The following is a 24411-nucleotide window of genomic DNA, read 5'->3' on the forward strand; positions in this document are numbered from 1 at the left end:
GACCAGCTTTCAACATTTAGTAACGTCATCTTCTAACGTTGCTCATATTTCCACAAATACGCGGAAAGACCAAGCTTTAGCCCTTGCCCTGGCAGAGAAGTCGCCCTCGTGCTGGCAGCGAGCGAAGCACGCTGCCCAGGCCTCAGCTCGGGACAGCCTCACTGCCGACACCACGGTTTCCTCTGCTCTCGCGGCTACGTCCGCTGGGCTCCAGCTGCTGGAGTCAGGCCCGCGTGGGGAAACCGCTTTTTGCTTTTCCCTTGGATTTTTCTCTGACGACCGCGGCCGCGGCGAGGCCCGGCAGCGCAGGGGCGGCTCCCGCCCGACAGGCGGCGCTGCGGACGGCGGGCGCAGCGAGGAGGTTTGTCCCCGCTCGCTGCCCGTAGCCCGCCCGGCGGGGCTGACGTGTAGCGGCGAGGCGGCGATGGCGGCCGCCTGGGAGGAGATTCGGCGCCTGGCGGCCGATTTCCAGCGGGCGCAGTTTGCCGAGGTGGCCCACAGGTGAGCGGGGCGGCGCCGGTACCCGCTGCGGCCTGCGGAGCCGGCCGCCCGCCGGTGCGGACCGCCCGCCGGTGCCCCCTCCCCGCGCCGGCGGCCCTCCCTCCCTTCGCCCACTCCGCCCCCCACGGCCCCGGGGAGCGGTGTGCCACGGACCCCGGCCCTGTGGGGTCCCGGGGCGGTGGCGGGGTTCAACCAGGCGCTGCCCCGCCGCAGTCCCCCTTTGACTGGCGCTGACTTGTGTGTCAGCGCCTGTGAGCCCCGAAGGGGCGTTAGGGCCCCCGGGGAGTACGTGCGGGTCCGGGGGTCTGTCGTCGCCCTTAAGTTCAAGCTGCTAAACGTCGTCACGGCTCCCCTGACGATTCTTTTGACTCCCCCTGCTCTGTGTCTTCCGTGTGTGCTGTTGAGGTTGTTGCCCGGAACTTGTTTCTACTGAAGAGAAAAAAAAGAAAAAAAATCCCAAACAAGCAGAAAAAAACTAAAATAAAACAGTACAGAAGGGTCAAAGACACAAGTTCTGTAAGCACGACCATGCCTAAATTCACGGGCAGGTGCATTCTTACAGCAAAAGGGGCCGACAGCTGTTCGGGAGGAGATTAAAAGTTGTTCTAGAGAGGTGACCGGCGTAAGTGAAGCCAGATGGATGATTTGGGGGGCGATAAGTAGGATCCTGAAATTAGTTTTGTGTCTCAAAAAGTATTCCCACAGAACAGCAAGTAATCGTCGTCATATTTCCTGTGTTAAGTGTTTTTGAAACGTCTATTTAAAGATAATTTTAGCAAGTACTTTCTTGGAATAACTGATTATTCTTTATGCTGTTGATAGATTGTCAGAGCGGAACTGTATAGAAATTGTCACAAAACTGATTGCAGAAAAGCAGTTGGAAGTAGTGCACACGCTTGACGGAAAAGAATATGTCACTCCAGCACAGATTAGTAGGGAGATCCGGGATGAGCTTCACGTTTGTGGTGGTAAGTGTGGCATTTGCTTTCTTCCTCTGGATTTGGAAGTTAATTTTGAAGACTACAGAAAGATTTTGAAAGTTTTCTTCAGTACCCTTAATCTTGCATAAAAAGTGAGCTTGCTTGCTATTGCTTTACCTACAGATTAAGTCACCTGCTATTATTTTCTTTTCAATTCAGATCTGTGTTAAGCTTTTAGGTAGGCATATCAAGATACGTTACTTGGTTCATTTTCACCCATGCAGAATTTCTGAGGTAGAAGTGGTCTAAAAACCGTTTTGAAAGAAATTTGGCATTTTAGTATGGTTAAGTATCTGGCCCAGACCTATGGCCTTGACTTGGAATTTGAAAATCATTCTCCTTTCATGTCATCAGTAATAACATTTTTAAATTGTCATTGACAGGTCTTTCATTTTACCAGTATGAAGAGCCATCTGCTTTGTAAGATCTGACTTAGATATATAAGGAAGCAAATAAGCTTCCAACTGCTTTTTGTCAATGGTTTTAATGAGAAGACAGTGTATTGTACTTTTAGTTGTATTTAAGGGTGAATGTTATGGTATCTTATGTTTGGAAAATTAACTTTCTTATTATGTTCATACAGATTAGTCATTTTCTATACAATCACCACAAGTATGCCTCAGATTGTGTTATGCCTTTGGGTATCATATCAGTATGATAGCGTGAATTGAATTTAAAGTTGCTGAGCTTTTTTAGTAGCATCATGCAAAGGTAGAAAGTTTTGACAGTCTCAGTTTTGATACTCATGGACTAGTGGTCAAATCCAGGTCAGCATCAAGGCAAAAACTAATTGGGAGGGGATTTGAACAGTGATTTTTACTTCTGGAATTTCTGTATTGGATTGTCATGAAGGCCATAGGGTAGGACAATGTGGCTGTCTTGCATGACCACCTGTGGTTTCTGTGATTTGACAATATATAAAGCTGAAGTTGGTTTAATTGGTCTACAAAAAAGTAATGAAGAAACACTTTGTACATGATGGACTATGCTGTATTCTAAATCTGTTCAAACATGTTTTATATACTAAAATATATTTGTTTGTTTTTTTTATTTGAAGGTCGAGTAAACATTGTTGACTTGCAACAGGTAACTTTTTAGTAGTAAAAACCTATATACTTCTTTCTTTTCTTCACCATGTGTATTGTAAATATTGAGTTCATCAGTTATACCCCAGCTAAGTTATTTTTTTAAAAGAGAACAAAGTTTATGAAGAGCTGGTAGCTCCTGTCAGAGTACTGCATATTACTTAATCCATCCATTTATTGCTTTGTTGAAAGCTCCTCTCTGCTTGAAGGTAATCTAGGACCTCTGAAATCACCACTAAAATATAGAGATTTCTTTATGAACTCTTTCTTTGTAAACTAAGGGGGGCAAAGAGAACATAAATATGTTTCCAACTTAAAGCTGCAGGAGCATGCATAATTAACTTTGCATGCCTCTTTGGATCTTCCCTCTTCCTTCATTAATCTTTTTCCTCCAGTAGTTGTATTCTGTGACTAATTTTCCCTTCTGGCTTGAGCAAAATTACTTGGAATCAGACAACCTTTCTGAAAGACAATGTAGTATTTTCTGTTCGTAGCTTTCTGGATTTTTTTATTATATACGTTTCTTTTAACCTTGTCACAGTTGCAAACAGAGCTTTTTTCCCTGTAAAGCGTTGCTGCTTTATTCCAAATTGCAGATTAACTGTGTATGTATACAATACTAGAAAAAATAAAAGCAGCTTTCCTCAAGACGTAGGAATGTGTAAGTATAATATGTCAATGTTTGAGAATTAATTTCAGTTTAAAGTTCTGATAAGAGGTTTTGTTGGGGGTTTTTTTAGGTAATAAATGTGGACCTTCTGCACATTGAAAACAGAGCTAACGACATCGTTAAATCTGAAAAAACTATTCAGCTTGTACTGGGACAGCTTATAAATGAGTGAGTACTTTTCAGGAGCAGTATGTATAATTCACAGCTCTTTTATTTTTTAAAATGCAAGCTAAAAGTGGTGGCTAGCTTTTGTTACTTCTGAAGTGAAATACATTTTTCTTAACTGCTACTAGGGCTGCTTGGTGGTGATCAGTGCTTCTTCTCCAAATGTTGAGTGAGGTCTGTCTCAGCAGAGCATCCAGGGAATCCATGGAGCAGAGGCCTTACTGAATGTCTCTGCCCAGTATCCTGCACTTACAAGTGTTCATTTCTTACCCAGTGTTTCTGTGCACAGCAGCCAGATCTCATTTGCTCTGTGGCTTTGCCATCTGCCTCAGCTATTGACAAATCCTCACTTTTTTTCCCACTGTTGCTTTACCTCACAAGCCTAAGATGTATGAGCACGTTATTTTATGGCATTCAGCACACTAACAACCACTGAAGTAATACTCTTATGGGGTTGTCTCTGTTATTGATTGCACTGCAGGATTTATTCTTGGCAAAGAATGTGAAGTTCCTGTCTCTTTTGAAATAATTAAGACCTATCTTGCTCACTAAAGCCCTTTTCTATTTCTCATTGACATATAATGTTTTCCTGTTCCTGCTTTTTGACAGTTTCATACAAGCAGATGAATGACCGATTTTAATACTAGCTACCTGGTTAGCAGGCTTTTAAAAAAACACCACATTTTCACTGACATTGTTCTCGTTTATTCATTTAAAGTAACTTCCAGTTTATTGTTGCAAAGATGCAACATAAAGACGTATAGTGCCACGTCAATTAATAATTCAGCATGTGGCTAACAGATTGATCTTTAATTTTACACTTAATGTGTTGGGGTTTTTTTCTTGTTTTTAAATAAGGAGTTACCTGGATCAATTAGCAGAAGAAACAAATGATAAACTACAGGAAACTGGCCAGGTGACAATATCGGAACTCTGCAAGGCCTACGACCTCCCGGGAGACTTCCTGATACAGGTGATGCAAACCACCAACCTAGCAAATGTAGAATTGATTGTGTTCACCTTCTTTTGTGATCTTTGCTATATCCATGGCTTTAACTGTGATGAGCTGCTTGTCAGTCTAAGCAGAAAAGTATTCGATACATAAAGGTTGCAGTGTAACAGCTATTCACAGATTGAGGTTGATGTTTGCCTTTTCATTTTGGGCAAAATTTCTTCAGAATCTTTATGACTGTTAGGAACAGATTAGGATTAGGAATGCTAGGAGCAGGTGAGATTAGTGAAAGACATGAAAATGTCTTTGTTTGAAATATTGGAGAGAAGATGTAAGCGTAATTTCATCAGTCTCATTAGCTACCCAGGAAGCAGAAATACAATGGTAGAGACCCTTCGGTTTATTCAGAAAAGGTAAAATAAACGTTCATTTCTAGAACCTGAAGCCAGACATTCAGAGTAGAAACAAAAAACTATTTACCTTTGTTAGTGAGTATTATAGTGTGTAAAAGGATTAGGGAGAATTCTCTTACCGTTGTTGACTTTCAGTCAAGGTTGGACTTTGTTTGGAAGATATTTTTATCAAAGGGTAGTCCTGTGGCATGTGTTAGGTGAACAGTCATACTGGGTACCACAGACAGCCTTGCTGACTCTCAGTTTATGAGCAGATTTCCTGTAGTATTTGTCGCATGATCAGCTTCCACAAAAGCATTTGTAACATACAGAAATTATTATATGGTTGCTCTTTGTTTCCTGGGCAATATTTCCTAGGTTTAGTTCACTTTGCAAGGATGCACATTTATAAACTGTTTGCACCTCTTTCTTTTGTGATTATTGTTGCTGATTTTTATCTTGACTGTTTGAAAAAGTGGATAGTGAATTCGTCTGCCACAGGTTCGTACAAAATTAATACAAAGGTTAAATCTTAGTTTTCATTGTGCATCTCCAAGCCATACTTATTTCTTTTGCAAAGTTTTCTTTCATCATTAGATACACATATATTTTTTAAAAGAGGGCATTGTTAGGAAAGCTGAATTCACTGATGTTTGGAGTGTGGGCCATAATGGCATCAATTTACATGTAGTAAGACACATTCTCAATAGACCTAAATAATAATTTCCACTTGTCCTCATTTCTGAATATTTTGTCTGTCTTAGCGAAACTAATTTGCTGATCTGTTAATACAATTTTTTTTATTAATTTTTGTTTAAAGTCATTAATATACACTTTTAGCAGTCATCCCAGCTTCTATTTACAGGCTTTATCCAGGCGTTTGGGTAGAATTATTCATGGACAACTAGACCAGGAAAACCGTGGGGTGATTTTTACAGAAGCCTTTGTGTCCCGGCATCGAGCACGCATTCGTGGTCTCTTCACTGCGATTACTCGGTAAATTGCAACACTTGCAACCAAATATTGAAATATTTTTACCATAGGTCTTCATGGACCACATTCACTTGCGATTGAAAAAGAAAAGAAAACAAAGACCTATGGATAGATTTCTTTAAGTGTAGTTCAGTTCCTGGGCTGAAATATTTAGTTATATTAGACTCACTGTTTTGAAATGGGGACCTCCTTTTGAAAGGAGGACAAGGGAAGTTTAACATTATACAGCATACTTAAGTTTTTTGGCTGAAGAAAATGTTAATCAGTAGTTCTTTCATTTGTTTGGAGAGTATCTATCCTCACTGTCATTCCACTGCTCCCCAGTCAGTTACTTACTGATGTCTACCCACTCTATGTGATTATAGATAATTTTTTCTTACTAAATCAATAACTTTCTGTGTCAATTTGTATGAAGAAAAAAACTTGAGACCGCAGAAGTTTCCTTACAGTAATTATTGTAGCTTTGTTGTAAGATACAACTTCATAGTAATTCAAAATTAAAACCTTGTAAGCTGTGTTAAACATCAGTGTAGCACCCTGGGGCTAAGATATTATGTAGTTTTGTCCATCTGGAGTAACATCTCATTTCTAGATTCTCCACATCAATTTCGGGTCATTAACTTATATTGTTTTGTTTTTTCTTTTTTCAAGGCCTACACCTGTAAGTAACTTGATCACTCGGTATGGATTTCAAGAACATTTACTTTACTGTGAGTTTTGTTCAAACTGTTTTGTATTTTTGTTAGTAAATTCATAGATTCTTCATTACTAGAAGTGTGCTTTCAAAGAAGCATTTTAGTATATAGCCTTAATTCTGGAGTAAAGAACAATGCATTTCTCTTTAACATAAAAAGTGTTAAACCTTTTGTGCTATCCATAACTGAAGAGATGTTCTCTGTATCTAAAGCAATGAAAGCATGCATTGGTGAAATGCCTCTGGGGGCAGAATGATGCAAGTACAGTACTCACTTTGTCATCTGTTTTGTTACTTGCCCTTAGCTACTGGCAGTTTTATCAGTGAAGCACACAAAAGGGGACAGATTTTATGTAGCCAAATGGCATTAACTGCTCTGGATTTTATTTACTGACTTCTCTGTGATAGCGGAGGCAGAGCTTTTGTTATGCTCTTAGTTAAATGTCTTTATATGCTGAGAGATAAAGCATACCCTTAAACTGTTTGCTTTTATTTTCCACAGTTCCTTTTTTAAATAGAAATGCATAAAGATTTCCTATCCAACTGCTGAAACTTTTATGCAGTACTTAATTGTTTCTTACTTCTAATGTTGCAGCTTTTCTTTGACAACCACCTCCCATCTGTCCAAAATGCTGCTTCAGGCATCATTAGTCTCGTGTGCTGGCTGACCAAGTGCTGCTGGTCTTCGGAATCCTTTAATGGTTTTCTATCTCTTCTCATGAAAGTTAATATTACTCTTTTGTTTGATTGGGTCTTTTTGCCTTCAGGGCATTGCACACTTTAGCTCCACTATAGTGTCTCTCTGCTGACCTTTTTGTTCTTTGCGACAAGCTTATTCATTAAAAATTAAAATCTTAGCATTTAAACAAAATCATATAAACACTCTACTTTCACATAATGAATTTAAGGTTTCCTCTTTTTTTTTGGAATGTGCCATCCAGGTATTCATAGATTAAAAGGAAAATCTGTTAAACTGCATTATAGTAATGTTGCAGTACCCAACAAATTTCAGTATGTGGTTGCAGTCTTCTTCAAACAGGTCCTGCAAGTACCTGATCATGTTTTGCTCATGTACAGTGTTGATGTGAATTGAAGTTCTAGTGTTTTCCTATCACCAGTAATTATCACAATGGCTACATGTATTTCTAATACTTTCTTTTTCTTCGATTTTTTTTAATAAGTTTGTTCATCTTCAGTTTTTCTTACTGTATTCCATTTCCTCTGCAGTTTCATAAGTTTCAAAGACCTTTTTACTCACTATCAGAGCACATTTGATTTTATTCTATCCATTTGCTGAGATACCATTTCAATTTCACAAATGCTGGAAACTTGAATAATATCTTTTAATGATGTGACTTATACTCTTTGCTTTTTATGTTTGTCATTATTAGCAGTGTGTTTTAAAGTGGTCTTTGTCAGTTTTGTGTCTCTTCCAGAAAAAAAAAAAAGTAAGTTCAGTGTACTGTTTGTATAATTTACAAACAGCTAATTATTTCATCAACACTTAGTGTCAGACAAGATAAACAATATTCTTTGGTTCTATCACATAGCTGTACTGCTATTAATGTTCAGCTGGCATAAAGTTATAGAAAATAATTTTAGAAATGAGTTAAAATATGATGAGTTAAATAGTTATGAGTTAAATAGTTAAAACACTAATTACAAAGCATAGTGAAAGCACAGATGTTCTTTATTTCTGAATATTGTGTTGATGATGTAGGACAGGCATGGAGGGATGGTTATCATCTCTGCCAGACTTTGACAGAGACTTAATAGGACACTACAAATTACTCAATCACCTTTAAAAATAAGTGTGAGATTACAGTAGTTCTGCAAAGGTCCTGTTGTTGTTTTGTTCTAAAACAAAAGATTGTCTAGGCGTAATTGTAGTAGGGGCTGTGAAATCTCCTATGAAAGCACCTTCTCTGCCCTGGAGTTTTAGAACTGGCACTTGAAATAATACAAAAATTAACTGGCATCTTCATTTCTCCCTCTTTCTCCAAAAACTCTGGTTCATTGCTAGTGCTCCACAAAATTGTTTGAAAATCTATTAAAAGTTTTACTCTTTTACCCAAAAACTTTGAATAAAAGCAAATTGAGATTCTAAACAGAGAATCAAACTATATTGTCTGACAGTTGCTTAAGTAGAATAGGCACGTTGACTCTTTTCTAGGGTAACTAAACTATTAGTAAGTACAAAAATGTATTTTTATTTTCAGAATCAGTCTTACAAGCCCCATTTTATACAAGGTAGCTGAACCAAGGCAGAACATGATTTCTAGCTCTCATCTTAGATTACCTAAAGCTATATCTTGTTTAAATCTGTTTCTCTTTTTTCTACATTTTTTCAGTGTAAGTACTGTTCAGCTTTGTTTAGTGGCAGTTGTGTTCAATAGCTGCTAGCTTATAGAGGCCTATCTACACTGTAGGCATATCTGACAAAAAAAATCATTATTTAATATGCAGTATTCCTTCTGGAACCAGGTTTTCAGGTAAATTTTCCTGTGTAGGTGAGCTAAACCTCCATGTGCTGTACTAAGCATGTTGTAATGTTGACTGCTACTCATATTTAATGAGGAAGAAGCTGTACCATGTGATGCCATTTAATGTTCTGTTCCAGGGTAAAATCTGTCTTTTAATGAAATAGAAATCAACACAAACTGAGAATAAAAAAGCCATCTAGCAAAGCTCTGGAAATCAGCAGAGCTTGGCAGTTGATGTCACTGGGTTTTTTTAATATATCTAGTGACTTACAAAACGGCAAAAGCAGAACATAGGAGGCAAATCAGATATTCCTGTGCACCTTTAATGGATTAAAAATACCTTATTTAGCGTCAAGAAAGGCTTAGTACTTTGGTACTGTCAGTTACCAATACGTTCTTTGTCAGCAATATTTGTGCATTATCAGGAGGTTATTATTGGCAACAGTGTGAACATTGTAAACGGTGAAGATGGTCACCAGTAGGACGTGCTCACATTTATGCAGGTTAGGTAGCAATTTTTCTTGTCATTTTAGTGTGTTTAGATCTTTCTCTTCCATCTTGGTTAACATGCAAGCAGTGAATTCGAAGAGAATGTTATTAATAAAATGCTCATATATTTTATTGTCTGGCCAGTGAAAGATTCTTTTATGACTACATTTTCTAAATTAAAAGCTCAAACTGTCCAGGTATATATTCAATAAAAAGTGTTTCGATCCTGCCATTGTGGCTCACTCTTTTGAAACGTATGATTTCCAGACCTTTTATCAGGACATTCTCATTCTCATAAGTGTTAAAAATAATTGATAGAACTCGGAAATGTTTCACTAGAAGCACAAACAACTACTGGGTGGGAAAAAAAGAAGAGACAAAACAAGGAAAATAATTGCTATGTTTTGATTAATGGATATATTGAAGTGGAAGATGTCGCTTCATTTATTTTCTTCTTGTAGCTGTGCTAGAAGAACTTGTTAACACCGGTCGTCTAAAAGGCACTGTGGTTGGTGGGAGACAGGATAAGGCTGTGTTTGTTCCAGACATCTATGCCAGAACGCAGAGCAACTGGGTGGATTCATTTTTCAAGCAGAATGGTTACTTAGGTAATTAATCTATATCCTCGTAGATAAAATATCTTTCTAAGAATAGTTTAGGTAATTGGTCTTACCCTAATATAGCTAGTGTCTAGAGTGAAGCCTCGCAAGAATAAGTGGAAATCAATACAGTAGTTGATACTCCTTTGTTAAAAGACCGTCTTGCTTATAATGATGTGTGTTACTTCATCACAAAGAACCATATTTCAGCAGAGAGAACCATACTGCTAAACAGTAACTTTATTTCTCACAATGTTACAAGTGCTACTTTTATTACTGTTCTGAAAACACTTATTAGGCTGCTCATTGTAGACTTTTCAGATGATCATGTTTGACCCACATGGTTGTAGTTTCAGTCCAGCTGTCCAGATTATGACCAAACTTTGGCTGTTAATAGTCCAGATAGCCAAGCATGCAGTGCACAGGAAGAACCTTTTCCAAAATAAGATTTGTAGAACTGGAGTGGGTAGCACTAGTGTCCTGATTTGAATCCAAATGAGTCTAACTTAAAGCTGAGTGATGCTGGATGATGGTGGTTTAAAACAGGAGCTATGGGAAAATGTGGACCTGAATAAACAGAGGAATGTACCCTTATGGTCCCAAAGGGCCAGTCCCTAAATAACAGTTAGTCTTGCAGTTTGAAAAGGTTCAGCATAATTTACTGTAGTAGTATTAAGTGTTTCTGTAATATTGCTTGACTGATAGAGTATCTGTCAAAGTCTTTGAATGTTTTCAGAACTTCTAAGTATAAACTGCCAAATAGTTGAAACGCTTTGCTTGTGATGCATTGCGCGATTCTGCGAGTATATTGGAGTAATTTTTGAAAACAAAACATTTTGACATTGTATATATTGTAAATGCTGCTCATGTTATATTAGAATACTTTGTAAAGATATAATCGCAAAGATAAACTTAATGGTATAAGAATCTGAAAGAAAAAAAAAAATTTCTGAAACTCAGACCAAAGTCGTGCCCATGATTTAACCTTCATATTTTTATTAACTATTTAACCTTCATATTTTTATTAACTATGTTTAGGTGTAGCTTGTACTAAACTAAGTTTTACATCAGCATCAGCTTGAGGCTGCATTTACTTGTATAAAAACTATATGCAATTCTTTGTTTCCTGCTTTCAAAAAAAATTACCACATAAGATCCTGTATGTATGTGAAGGTACTTAATTGTAACAGACACTTAACTATTTTATAGAATTTGATGCATTGTACAGACTTGGCATCCCTGACCCAGCAGGCTACATTAAAAAAAGATACAAGTCCACACAGCTCTTATTTCTGAGAGCAGCTTGTGTTGGTCAAGAAATTGTGGATCAAGTTGAAGCCTCTGTAGAGGAAGCCATCAGCTCTGGAAACTGGATAGATGTAGCAGTAAGTTGTTGTTGAATTTATTTATTTTGTCTTATTTTTGTGTCAAGTGATACTTTATTGAAAATACACATATGTATAATGAAAGTTCCATGTTGTCAAAGTAGAACGTTCCGTTTAAGTAAAATAACAAGTAGAAAGGCATTATTTGCCTTTAAGTTAGTGTGAACAAAACCAGGGGAAGGACGTATCAGTATTCAGTTGATAGATATCTAAGACTAACTTTCATTTCAAAATTAGTGCTAATGTATTCTGCTAGAGAACAATATATTTCTCTGGGGGGGGGTTTGGAAAAAACTTTAAACTGAACTTGTATGACAGTTTCAGTAAACAGAGGGATATTAGCCATTTTGTCCTGGCTAAATCCTAATTTTAGGCCTTACAGCACTACTTTGTCGCTTGTAAGGAAGCCTGCTGCTGTTTTGTGTTTGGTGTTACTCTGTATTTGTTGAGCTGCATTTTGAAGAAGTTGCTGTCTATTTTCCCAGAGGTAGCACGTATTCTAGAGCAATGTTGATTTGGGATGTTAGAAGATTTAAAGTAGTGTTTTAAAGTACTTTTAAATTACTAGTTTAATTTTAAAAGTGCAATATATTCTAAATAGTTAACAGATGTCAAATGGGGTGGCTGTGGATTAATTTTATCCACATACAAGTATGTCTGTCCATTCTAGAACAGATTATTGTATGTAAATGATTTTCATTTTCTTTACCCTAGACTCTTCTGCCCAGTTCTTTGTCAGTAGAAGATGTTGGGATTTTGCTGCAGCAAGTGATGAGATCTTTAAACAAAAATTCTTCAGGCTTAGTCTTCAGTGACACGATTGTGGTCAGTGAGAAATTTCTAAGCAGCTGTGCTGATCTATTTTCTGATATGATGCAACAGAAAGCTGAAAAGGTACAGTTTTTTTTGATCAAGATGCAATATACATTAGATTAGTATACTTAAAAATGGCCAAATGGCTTAAAATTTTCCATATGTATCTTTTGTTGCTGTGTCTATCTTTTTGCTGGTAAGTGCATGTTCTTCATTTTAGGAAATGAAAAATAGCCCTGTTAATTTAATCACTGAAGAAGATTTAAAACAGGCTTCTGGTTTAGAGAATTCCTTTGCTAATAAAAAAGACAAAAAGGATGAAAGAAGAAAGAAAGCAACAGGTAAGGCATCAATATTTAGCGTAAGCCAAAAAAAAAAAAAAAGAGGCTTGTTTAGCCTTGGAAACATTCAAATATAAAGTTACTGTATTTTGTAGTCCATTAGTTGCCTCCAGTCCATTGCTGAAGATACTTAAGAAATAATCCAACTACTTCTCATCATTATACTGTAGGTGTAGATATATCTGAGCTATGTCCATGATAACTAATTTCAGATTTAGAAGTGCAGAGGAAGTACCATAAAGACATCTTGAGTTAGTCCAACACAAGTCAGCTGGCTTTAGAAGCAAGGAATCCATGTTCGTTTATTAGTGTATACAGTATGGTCACATAAGATTAAGTTGCGCAGAGGACTGACCAAACCAGTATTAGCTCATGGATGTCTACCATTTTTTATTACACAGTGTAGATACACTCTTACTCCACTTTTCAGGGATCCGGGAAACTTAAAATATTTCTTAATAGTCTTGAGAAGTTACTTCCAAAATCATTCCGTATAAATTGAGAAATGAAGTAGTAAGATGGGATTTTTTGGAGAATATTGTACATCTTTTCTGAGAATCCCATGCCAGACAATTTTCTGTTGTTTGCACACATAACAGTTATTTGGAGATTCACACAGTTTACTTTAAGGTATATTCTGGGTTAAATTAATCCCAAGCCTTACTCCATTTATATGGTGGCTGTTTGGAATAGATCCATGTGTCTAGACACGTTCATATCCACAGGTAACGTATGCTGCACCATCAGCAAGCACTACCCTGAAGTGTTTTTTTATGGACTGTTAAGTGTATTACCTTAAAACAGTCAACATCACAGTTTAAGGGTTAGATGTTGTTATTGTGTAATGGCAGAATGTGGCCAAGTCACGTTGCCTATCTTAAGGTCCGTGCATAACTATATCAGTATCTGCTGTTTAAGCATAACCTCACGTGTAATGTTAATGCAATTCATACAAATATGGATTCTGTCATGTATTGGATTAATGAAAATTTTCAAGATAAATTCTCTATGGCCCATTTATAATGCCATTTGCAACAGTCTGTTACAAACAAGTATCTGTAGGGACATGTACTGTTGTAATCCTTTCTGTAGGTTACAGTCCATGTATCCTATTGTCATAAAATATGGCTTTTCTGGCCGTAGTGTCTCCTGCTTCATCTCTTTGTGGATAAGATCTTGACTGCAGGTTGCAGCTTTTTCTGTATGGCTATTAAAGTGGAATATAGAATGAAGGGACCTTGTTTCCAAAATAACATATATTGCACAGCTGACAAACAGCTTGTATCTGTTCAGCTAAATGTGGTCACATTTCAAATAAGCTTGTGAAAAACACCAACTCTTTTTTTTGGAGAGGTCAAAAACTTAGAAGGTCTCACAAGTACACCGTCCACTGCTAGCTGCAAGCAAACTAGTTTGCTGTTCTTGCAAAGGAATGCTTAAAAATCCATCTATAGCATGTAACAGATGCAGTTAGCTTTGTGAGCAGTAGCATCTTGCCTTTGTTGTTTCCTTTTCTTAAATGACAGTACTGCTACATAATGAAGTTACTTGAAATCTTGGACCTTATATTTAAATGGAAAAACAATTACTTTCTCAAGACTTAGTGCATGTATAGAACCAATTACTCTGGAGTTTGAATTTCTTTCAAGTGAAAAAAAGAAGGGAACAAGCTGTGAAAAAGGGAACAAACAGCAGAACAGCTTACCTTGTGGAAAGGGACTGTATTGCAAATTGAGCTCCTGTGCATCTGAATACACAGATTATGGGACCTATGAACAAAGTAATTTGTTACGTTTGTCAGAACTAGAATGTCGCATTACTTTATAGTCCTCTAGGAATAGTCGAAAAAGAGTTAGTTTTCTAGTTAATTGAATGCACACTTAATATTTTGGATAAATGCGTGCTGCGTAGGATTCTTTTTCTGAAAATTAACAGTTACACTATCAGGGGTATTTTTCAGTAGCTCAGTTATTTAGCATCAATGAATAAAAATGCTAAATGCTTACCAAGATGCTATTTTCAGCCAATAGAAATTCTCCCATTGCATTACTCATCTGTTTTCAATTGGAAAAAGATATTGCTCTTTTTTTTTTTACAATATGTACATTTGATATAGTTAGTATTTGTGTTTGTTAGTATTGTGTAATGACATTAGCTTAAATAAAGCTTTAACTCAGTTGCTTTTTTTTCTTAAGAATGAAAATTTACAGCCCTAAGATTCTGGAATGTGTATTGTAGGTTATGTTTAGAATCAGGTTGTGGTTTTTAATTCAGCATTAACAAGTAATGAGATCAATTACCATAATATTGTAAAGTTTTTCTTAAGTGCTAGAACTTTACTGTGTCCTAAGCAAATAATTCTCCACCAGAGGGCAGTGGAAGCACAAGAGGAGGAGGAGGTGGTAATGCGAGAGAGATCAAGATTAAGAAGACCAAGAAGAAAGGAAGAAAGGATGCTGACAGCGATGAAGAGTCGCAAGCAACTAGCACAGGTTTGTCATTTTATTTTTAGCACTAACTACTCATACTGACATGTTTTTATCACTTTCTTTTCCACATCTCTCTTTTTCCCCACGGTATTGGTAAGGTCAAGTAAAATATCAAAGAATTTGAGAACACTATTCCATTAGAATTGTATCAATGGATATGATATTGCTATCTAAATGAAATGGGTATACCCTATTCACTGAATAGTATAACTTAGTCTTGGAAATGAGAGCAGGTGGCTTGGTTTTGTTGTTTTTTTTAAATTTTTTTAAAATTTTTTTAATTAGATTTTATGTAGGAAATGCCTAACATTTCAGGATTAATATTATACTTGGTTTCTTAACACCTGCTAAATAGCGTATGATAAATGGAGAAGTTCTCATCCAGTTCCAAAGCTTAATTAGCTTAAATCATAGCAGTGAAACAGTACTTAGATGTTTTTCCTCATAAGGATAAAATATACAGTCAAAATAAAGTTCTAATATTTTAAATGTTATTTTAAATAAGATTCATCTTGATTAACTGTGACTTCTACATCTGAGCTAGCTACCTTTGTAACTATTAACTTTGTAATGGAGGAAGGTAGGTATTTTGAAGGCCTAGTCTATCTCACTTGGTTTAGATGTGTATTACCAGATGAGTCTGAATCTCTCCCTATTGGTGCCCATTTCTCTACCTTTACTGTTAGGAGAAGGAGCATGGATGGCTTCCTCAGAAGTAAACGCTTACATTGTGTTTTAGCAAACAGTGGTTGCAAATGAAACAATCATAATTATGTGTTCTTTCTTTTATTCGATGGAGTACCAGAAATGTATACTTCAATTTTATATATAGTATCTAGACTTTCCATACTGACTGAAAAATACTTTTAAACATGATATTTAAATTTGCGAAATACAGCATCTTAATTTTGTATGACACTACTCTCATAGATTACTGTAATTCACATATACATGAAGTTATTTTTCAAGGCTGCTCAGTTACTGAGTAAAACTCAGTAAACTAAATAACTCAGTAACTAAGTGTTAAATCACCTTTTTTTGGTGTAGCCTTTCATGTTTACAATTGTTGCTGCTTGTATTGCTGTACTGTAATAAACAGATTGAACCAAAATCCCAAGATAAATTCAGATGTAACCATTCAAATATAAATAGGACCCTTCCAAACCCTGATTTAAGCTCCTTTTCTGCCTGTTTATATAGCCTTGTATGTTGTTCATTGCTACTGTGGCACAACTAGGAACATCGTTGATTTCCATTCATTCGGTTACCTTATGTGCAGAATAAACCTGTTTTATGCTGCATCTGTCATCATCCTGATCTCATTCTTATATATAAAAATTAAAACATTCTTATATATAAAAACTAAATTCTGCAGCATGCAGACAAACTTCATATTTTGTCCAAAACCAAAATACAGTTGCACTAATTGTGTGCATTTACAAGCAGCATGTAACTTGATTTTATTCCTGGAACTTCTTGTCTGGTTTAGTATTCTTGCTTTATTGTGTCTCAGATTTTGTACTGTAATGTCAAGTTTAGGGTGCTCTGTTAGATGATTGTGTTCCTTACTAAATGGGGTTTAAAAAACCCACCAACAACCATGTGAAATCCTTCAAATAGGAACGTTCTATTCAGTTTTGGCATTTTAAAAAACTATTTGGTCTTGGTGATGTCATCTTTTCTAAACTAATGGATGTGCCAGGTAGTTTGAAATATCTCACCAAAAATGCATGTCCTCATACGCTACTTAAGTTGTCTATTACAGAAAATAACTTCTAAGTGATCAAAAGATAAATTTTCTGTTTTTCAGATGTGTAAAATTTAACCGTCACATGTAGTCTTCTCTCTTTTTTGCATTGTTGGTAATCTGTCTTCTGTGGAGCTTTAGAGTTTGAGGCATTTCAGTGTCTCATGCCACAGAGTAACCGCAGCAAAACTAAATATAATGCTTTCTCAATGAATGTTGCTCATGGCTGCTACAGGTAGGAATAAGCAGCCGGAGTTCCCTTTCATGTCACAAGAGGAAATTCAGGATGTTTTAAAGACCCGCATGCAGGATTGCCCCGAAGAGCTTATTACAGAACTTGCTGAACATCTAATAAGGTAATTTCAGTAATTCAACTGGAGTTAAAAAGTCTGTGTTTCATTTCAGATATATCTTCTCTTCAGTCTGTTTCCTTCCTTAGAAAAAAATGTTTTGCTGGTTGAAGTGAACCACAATATTCTTTTTCTGTACAGCTCCGTGTTACATACTTGTGTATGTATTAGAAAGCCATGCTGGCACAGTAATGAGAAATAATGCTTAAGCTTAGCAGTAGGTGGTTCTGCGTCCTTTGTCAGCAAGCATACTTTCAGGTTCATGGGTGTATTTCCACCCCCTTACACTGATCCATGTTGGGGTTTCACCAGTCCCATCTTCTGTACAGCCCTTGATGTATGTTCATGTTTCCTGTCTTTTGTCGCTCCACTGGTACCTGTGTGAACTGGGTAGTAAGCTAGGTCAGCAAACTGATCTAAGCGAAGGTGAGTAACTTCTTTCAAAAGACATTCCATACAAGAGAGAAGGTGTGAATATGTGTGTTTGGGGCAAAAAGGACATGATAGGACTGTAACAGCCCAAGCTTGAATAAACTTGGGAGTACAATGGTAAATGCATCTTTATAAGGGCCTGTGCTATTTTAATGCAACTTAAGTCTTCACCTCTTACAGCTCTTACTCATCTGGAATTTGCCCACAGATCCCTGAAAGAGTTGAACAGCATTGCTTCTAGAAAATCTTTTCTGTCTTTCATCTTCTTCCCATTTAGGTGTTGTTACGAGTTAAAACCTTGGCAAGCACTTACATACCATGCATACTGTAACCAATAGTACTTCTGCAATTATAAAAGTACATTTTAATTTCCCAGTGGTTTTTTTCTGATTTCCATTATTTGCTTTTTATTTATCTCACCATTCTGTGGCATTCATGTCCCATTCATTTACTGTGTAATGAGGTAGATTTCTCTATTGTTGATATATTTGGAAAAACCTTATACAGTTTTACACTTTGCTTAATGTTCCCTTTTTCTCCTTTCTTCTTCCCTCTTCTAAGACCTTTAACAAAAACTTACCAGGAAGTTGTGCGTTCTGTTTTTACATCTTCAACATCTTCCTCTGGAGCTAGCAGAAGACAGACTATGAAGGACTTGCAGGAGGAATTCTCAAACTTGTACAACAACATTCGGTTATTTGAAAAGGGAGCAAAGCATTTCACAGGTACAATGAATATATACTTTTAAAAATGAATATACTTCTTCAAGGATGTTGAATTTATTCCAGAATCTACATTCAAGGTCAAAGAAGAGCAACAGTTTAAACAGGAAAAACTTAGAGATATGTTTACACTGCCTAACACTGACCTTATGCTGGAGTACATTGCTTTGCATGCTTACTGAAATATGTTCTCTTTATTTCATATCCACAGTCCATTATATCTTCTGTCAAGATAATTGTGGGTTCTTGTCTTTCCTTCCAAAGTGTTTGCATCTCTTCCCAGTTTTTATTGTCTGGGGGGGGGGGGGAAGGAAAAATAAAATAAATTAAAAAAAAAAAGAAAAATATTAGTAAACTTACTTCATTCTGTCACTTGTGCCACTAATGAAAGCATTGAATACTACCTGATTCTAAGAAGCCCCTGTTAAAACCTCTTTGAGGTTTGATACTGAAAGTAGCTGCTCCTTGAGGGTAGCTTTTCAAAAAGGTGTAGATTCATTTTGCAGTGGATTACTTTAGCTACCTGTATTTTGTGACAGAAAAGTACCATTAGGAAAATATTTTAGACATTTCCAAGATTCTCTGCTGTATTCAGCTTTCTTCTAGAACTTTCCCTGAAAAAAACTTATAACAAAAGGAAACATTAGCAAAACCCCCGATATTCTTATGTTTAGGAATAAATGGAATTATTTCCAATTAGCCTCTCTTCTTGTACATGTGTTCTGTAGCCTCTTTTTTCTAAAATTCTACTGTTTCAGTCTTAAAGTCATCTGCCTCCTCTTCTGTTTAACTGCTTGTCCTGTAGACTTTTCCTTCACATACTTTATACTTGTTGATGGATAGCAGTGGTTGTTCATTAGTGGTTTGGGAGGATTGTACAGGGACTAGTTTACTGCTCATACAGATACACCTTTGAAAGACTAACAATGCATTAAAATGCACTTAGACCTGAAAGCTCACATTTTTCACTGAAGAATGTTCCATAAGCAACTGCAAATGAGCGATGTTAGCTTCATGTATCCAGATAACTTTTTGATACTACTCATGGTTGATAGAGTCCACATTTTAGGAAGTGCTGTGGTAACTGTCACAGGAATCAGATAACTATAAGAAGTTACTTTTAATCACTTATTTCTTTTAACAGATGAGACTCAGACTAACCTTGCCAAACACCTGTTGAAGACTGTCTGTACAGACATTACAAATCTTATTTTCAACTTCCTAGCATCTGAATCAATGATGACAACCGAAAATTATTCTACAATCACAAGTGAGGTACACAGATAACAGTTCCTTTTTAACAGTCTCAAGTAGATCAGTGATGTTTATTCAATACTTAATTATCTTCGGTTTAAATATGCCTACAGCTAAAATGGTAATTAATATTAGAGATTATTTCCATTCTTGTCTCATACAGGTCCGGACCAAGATTTTAGGTAAATTGCCAGAAGACACCAAAGGTCCTTTAGCTAAACTTCACTCTTCCCTGAATGGCAAGGTAAAGTGATCCAGAATCTTTGAGTTCAGATTTTCCGTTCTGCTGACACAATGCTAATAAACAGCTGACATACATAGCATAGTACATAACTGCTGCTGCTGCTGTGAAGGATGAAGGCAAAATAATATTTTGAATTTGTGTAAGTCAGTGAGAATAAGTACATTTTCATATCTGTGAATTTTAAGAGGTGAAAACGTGATCTTACATTTTGATACTGATAGTCACCTAGCTCTTTGCTTCCAGATGGAATCCAGTGTATCTTTATGTGCAGGTGAGAAAAGTAAAAGCTGAGAGAGAATCCACAGTTTAAAGTGGTTGATATTTCTTGTATTTTGTTCCTGGAGTTCCTGATTGTTCTCCCATGTATTTCTTAACTAGTAAAATCCTGAATATTTTTTAAAAAACCTTCAGATTATGGCAGTGTAAATACAAAGGAAAGTAATTTATTAATTCTTTTATGCAAAAGGCCATACTGATATGTTTCTTAAGAAAAAATATATCTGTAAATAATTGTAGAACATGTGTTCCTTTTTTAGTTCCATTTTTAAGACTAATGGATTGTAGTTTATTTTAGTATTTAAGTATATGAACTATTGGAAGATTAATAAAGTTAATTTCTACAAAATCCTTTTTACTTTCTCTTCCATAGTTTATTCCAAATGTATTCAGTCATGTGTTTGTGTGATTAATTGTGAACAGTAGTTAACCTTTTGTATAATCTGCTAACACAGATTAAATATTTATATCATTTTTTAATAGAGCATAGAAGATTTTCTTTCATGCCTTGACTCTGCAGTGGATATTTGTGGTATTATGGTGAAAAAAGGAGACAAAAAGAAGGAAAGGTACCTTAATTTTATGTATTCTATGCACAGTATGTGAAATGTAGCTCTGTTGCTGCACAAATGTTAGATGGTTAGTTTGGTAGCAGTCACACAGAATGTGTAAGAGGCAATCTTTCTTTCCAAACTGTTTAACTGAAAAATACAAAGTCAAGCAGTCCTAATTCCATGGGAGAAGGAGGAGGGGAGAGTTCCTATTTAGCTAATTTGCTTGACTCACTGCTTACTACAACATAGTTTATAAATTCTCCAGGGGACTTTCAAAATCTAAGCTACACCAGTGCTAGCTTTTTTTTTTTTTAATGTGGAATTTCACATAAAGAAATGGTCAGTCAGAGGGGAAAATTAAAATTAATTGAAGTTAGATATGTTTTAGAGTCTATTATCAACTACTATAAGACAGAATGAGAAACATATTTTTATATAACATATTCCTGTTCCTTAGGCAAGTCCTATTTCAGCATAGACAAGCTCTGATTGAACAGCTAAAAGTCACCGAAGATCCAGCTCTTGTTCTGCACCTGACATCAGTACTGTTATTTCAGTTTTCAACCCACTGTATGCTTCATGCACCAGGAAGATCAGTACCACAGATCATTAATTTCCTAAGTGGCAAGATCCCAGAGGTATTCCTTTCTAGCTTGTTAAGGGGAAAGTGCCTTTTTTCTATGACAGAACATAAAAGTCATGTCTTATACTACTTCTGCTGCATAAGACTGGCACCTTTGTGTTTCATGTCTAATCATTACTTTATGTACAGACACACAATTTCTCTGATCTGTGTTGTATTTCAAATCTATTATTTCAGGGATCTGTCTTCACTATTTTTTTAATAAAACTAAAAATCATTCTCTTATTAGTACTGTAGCTTTTGCCTTTATCTATAGAGACAGCTGTGTTTTGGGGGATGTTATAATTCTTATAACTGAAAATTTATACATGCTCTTTCCTCCCAGCTAGAGCATGGTTGCTTTTTAAACTTTTGTAACTCAGTTTTAAAGAAAGGTATACTCCTCAAAAGTAAAAATATTGAAATTCTATATTCTAAACTGCCAAAACTGGTGATGTTTACTAACTGCATTGCTTTCCTGCTTCAGTGGTTTATTGTCCTGTTCTCGCAGCATGGATGCACTTTCATTTTTCTGCCTCTTCGAATGTCTCTCAGAATTTAGGTTGCAAATACCTTGATGGAAGTATATTTATGTATCACTAACCCTCTTTAGGCAAGAATTGGAGAATGCTTTTTTAAAAATTTAATCTTTAATTATCTGTGTACCTTCTCCGTAACATTGACATTCCTTTGTTTTGTTCTGTTTTCTCCCCTCAGGATCAGCATTCTCTGTTAGTCAAATACCAGGGATTAGTAGTGAAACAATTGATCAGCCAGACTAAGAAAACTGAACATGGAGACAGTGACACAAGAGATAAACTGGAAGAGGAGGAAGGAGCAGATACCATTCGAAAAGAGCTCCAGGAAATCACTAACTCTATCAAAGATCTTGTTCTCAGACCTAGGAAATCTTCTGTAACAGAGGAATAAAATTATTATTCAGTGCATCCACATCCATGATACAGTCAGATTTTATTTTTTTTTATCCTGAAGGGAAGCATAGCAGAAAATGCTTGACAAATTTTAAAATTTGGCTTCTAACAATTGCAAGCCACAGCCAGGGAACACAGTTGTTGGTTGATGGTGGCAAACAGAGTTTTGTTATGTACTATATGTGTAACACACAGTAAATGTAGATGTGACAGCACAGTTTTGGACACTTTGGGTATGAAATTAGTGGGTTTTAATTGGCATCTTCATGTGAGGCCTCAAGAAATGGTTGTTCTTCAAATAACAGTGTATTCTGTTCATACACACACAGGCTTATAGTTTTACTTCTCTGATTTGGATTTATAGTGATCTAAGGATTGCATATAAGTGTATATAAGCCTGTATATCTTAATTTCAAATACTAGTTTTGAAACATATACTGATACCTAATAGAATAGCAATGAAAGGCCATCTTTACTTTTTGATATCATTAGTGGATGTTTTCAGCTTCTCTTCACTGGACCACAACAGTAAAAACATTGAGTACAAGTGGATATTGCTAAACTTAAGAGAAGTGACCCAGTACTAATGTGAGTTTCTAAATGTACTGAAAGCTTATGAAAATCAGCACACTCATGCTATTGATGTATTGTTAATGTCCGTAATAGCTGTTCATTTAAAGCTTGTAATTCGGACAGAGGAGGTGATATCCTTTTGCATTGGTATTTTGGGAGTGCATAAATACTTTTACGCCTGCCATATTTTACATGCTATATGTTCATTCAGTGGACTCGTGGAGTTCTTAGTCCATTTCCCATAGCAGTTAGAAGCACTTGCTTGCATTTTGTCAGCTCATTGAAAGAACTTGTGGTATTCTGTTTATTCTGAGCTTCTTGAAAAGACTTTAGTTGATGATCTTTCTACATAAACTTTATAGACTGAAGTATTGGCTAAAGTGTTTCCCTCAAGTTTTTTACCAGCCTTATTTTTACGTGAGCAGTACTTTATGTCTTCAGGAAAGTGGAAGAATGTGTAAAATGGAGTTCTGCCACTATTAATGACATAATTCTTGTATGTCAAATATACTTCTAACTTATTTTTAAGAGAAGATAATTTTCAAACTGGAAATACTTTAGTTGTATTACTTCAGTAATGCCCATTGTTTTCATGTGTGTAATTTCAGGTTTTTGCATAAAATTAAGTTTGAGTAGTAAGACAAGGAAGAGTTCTTTTCACTAAACCTGTCATTCACCCATTCTTGCCAAAATTCTTTCACGCTGAAAGCAAGCAAATTCTGTGCAAGGCCTACTCTGTTCAAGTATATCTGGTTTCAAACAGTTCACATATTCTATAAGCTTAATCATAAATATACCCAAGCCTGAAATTGCAACAAATGACAGTTGAAGAGACCAAGTACAGAAGCTCAGTAACAGATTAACCAAGGTTAATTTTGATAAGGTAAAAAATTGAATTGTATACATATATAAAAGGCAGTAATGTTTAACAATGTTCACATCAGTGCTGATCTTTTACCAACTGTAAGGCAAAACAGTTTGCTAGTTGTAATGCAGAAGCAAAGGTAGTTGTTTTTCTTTCCTTGGCTGGAGGCTATCAGAGCTGATAATAAAGGACAATGAGGAGTAAGAAATTAAAAATATTCAGGCTGTTTAACTTTGTTTAAGAAATAGAGTTTGCATACAGGAAATAGGCTTGATTTCTTGTTATTTAGCCAGAATAATTATTAAGTTCCTATACTGAATGTAAACAATTTTATATGACATTGAGCTATTTTGTAAATAATATGCCACATGACATTCTGTATGCAAATTTGAAATTATTTTAATAACATTAAATGATGAAGTATTTAAAATGCATTCTGCTGATTTAACCAATGGTCGATCATCTTACAACTTGCAGCTTTCAAACAGCAATTGGTAATATGCACCATTTGATTTTACATGCCATTCTGAGTGTCCCTGTAATTTTGTTTGATACTGTTTCATGCTGGAATAGTAATGAACTTATTATAAAATTTACTATATCATGTGTTAGACTTGCTATATTGTAGCCAATGTTATAAGAATGATAAAAAAAATATATTATTTGAAGTAGATACAAGGGAAGCACTGAAATTCAGAGATATCTTCTGGTTACTGACAGAATTCAAGGAGACGTAGGTTGGAAAATGTTCCCAGGTATTTTTGTTGTCTCTTAGATGTGGAAAATCAGTCTTCAATTTACGATACGGA

The 24411-nt window shown here is 36.1% G+C and overlaps 2 protein-coding genes across 2 annotated transcripts in view; one reads left to right on the top strand and one right to left on the bottom strand.

Moving 5' to 3' along the window:
• Window positions 1-24411, bottom strand: part of GPR63 (G protein-coupled receptor 63) — a 377175-nt gene that overhangs the window by 231741 nt on the left and 121023 nt on the right. The gene's annotated exons all lie outside the window — the stretch shown is intronic.
• UFL1 (UFM1 specific ligase 1) lies at window positions 350-24198 on the top strand. Its single transcript, XM_069804897.1, has 19 exons — window positions 350-501; window positions 1324-1469; window positions 2539-2567; window positions 3307-3404; window positions 4260-4374; window positions 5611-5741; window positions 6390-6448; window positions 9866-10012; window positions 11213-11388; window positions 12103-12282; window positions 12422-12542; window positions 14912-15034; window positions 17014-17134; window positions 18122-18285; window positions 19427-19557; window positions 19700-19780; window positions 20540-20625; window positions 21068-21248; window positions 21950-24198. Exons 1-19 carry the CDS (start codon window positions 425-427, stop codon window positions 22160-22162), a joined length of 2379 nt encoding a protein of 792 aa, XP_069660998.1. The 5' UTR covers window positions 350-424; the 3' UTR covers window positions 22163-24198.

Source organism: Haliaeetus albicilla, chromosome 17 (genome assembly GCF_947461875.1).
Source record: "Haliaeetus albicilla chromosome 17, bHalAlb1.1, whole genome shotgun sequence".
NCBI lineage: Eukaryota > Metazoa > Chordata > Aves > Accipitriformes > Accipitridae > Haliaeetus > Haliaeetus albicilla.

Bases quoted from the DNA above. Each gene is read 5' to 3' on its own strand.
- UFL1 (XM_069804897.1), top strand. From the start codon at position 425: ATGGCGGCCGCCTGGGAGGAGATTCGGCGCCTGGCGGCCGATTTCCAG. The intron at 11,389-12,102 runs GTAAGTTGTTGT...TCTTTACCCTAG, and splicing joins GAAACTGGATAGATGTAGCA to ACTCTTCTGCCCAGTTCTTT. The intron at 21,249-21,949 runs GTATTCCTTTCT...TTCTCCCCTCAG, and splicing joins TAAGTGGCAAGATCCCAGAG to GATCAGCATTCTCTGTTAGT.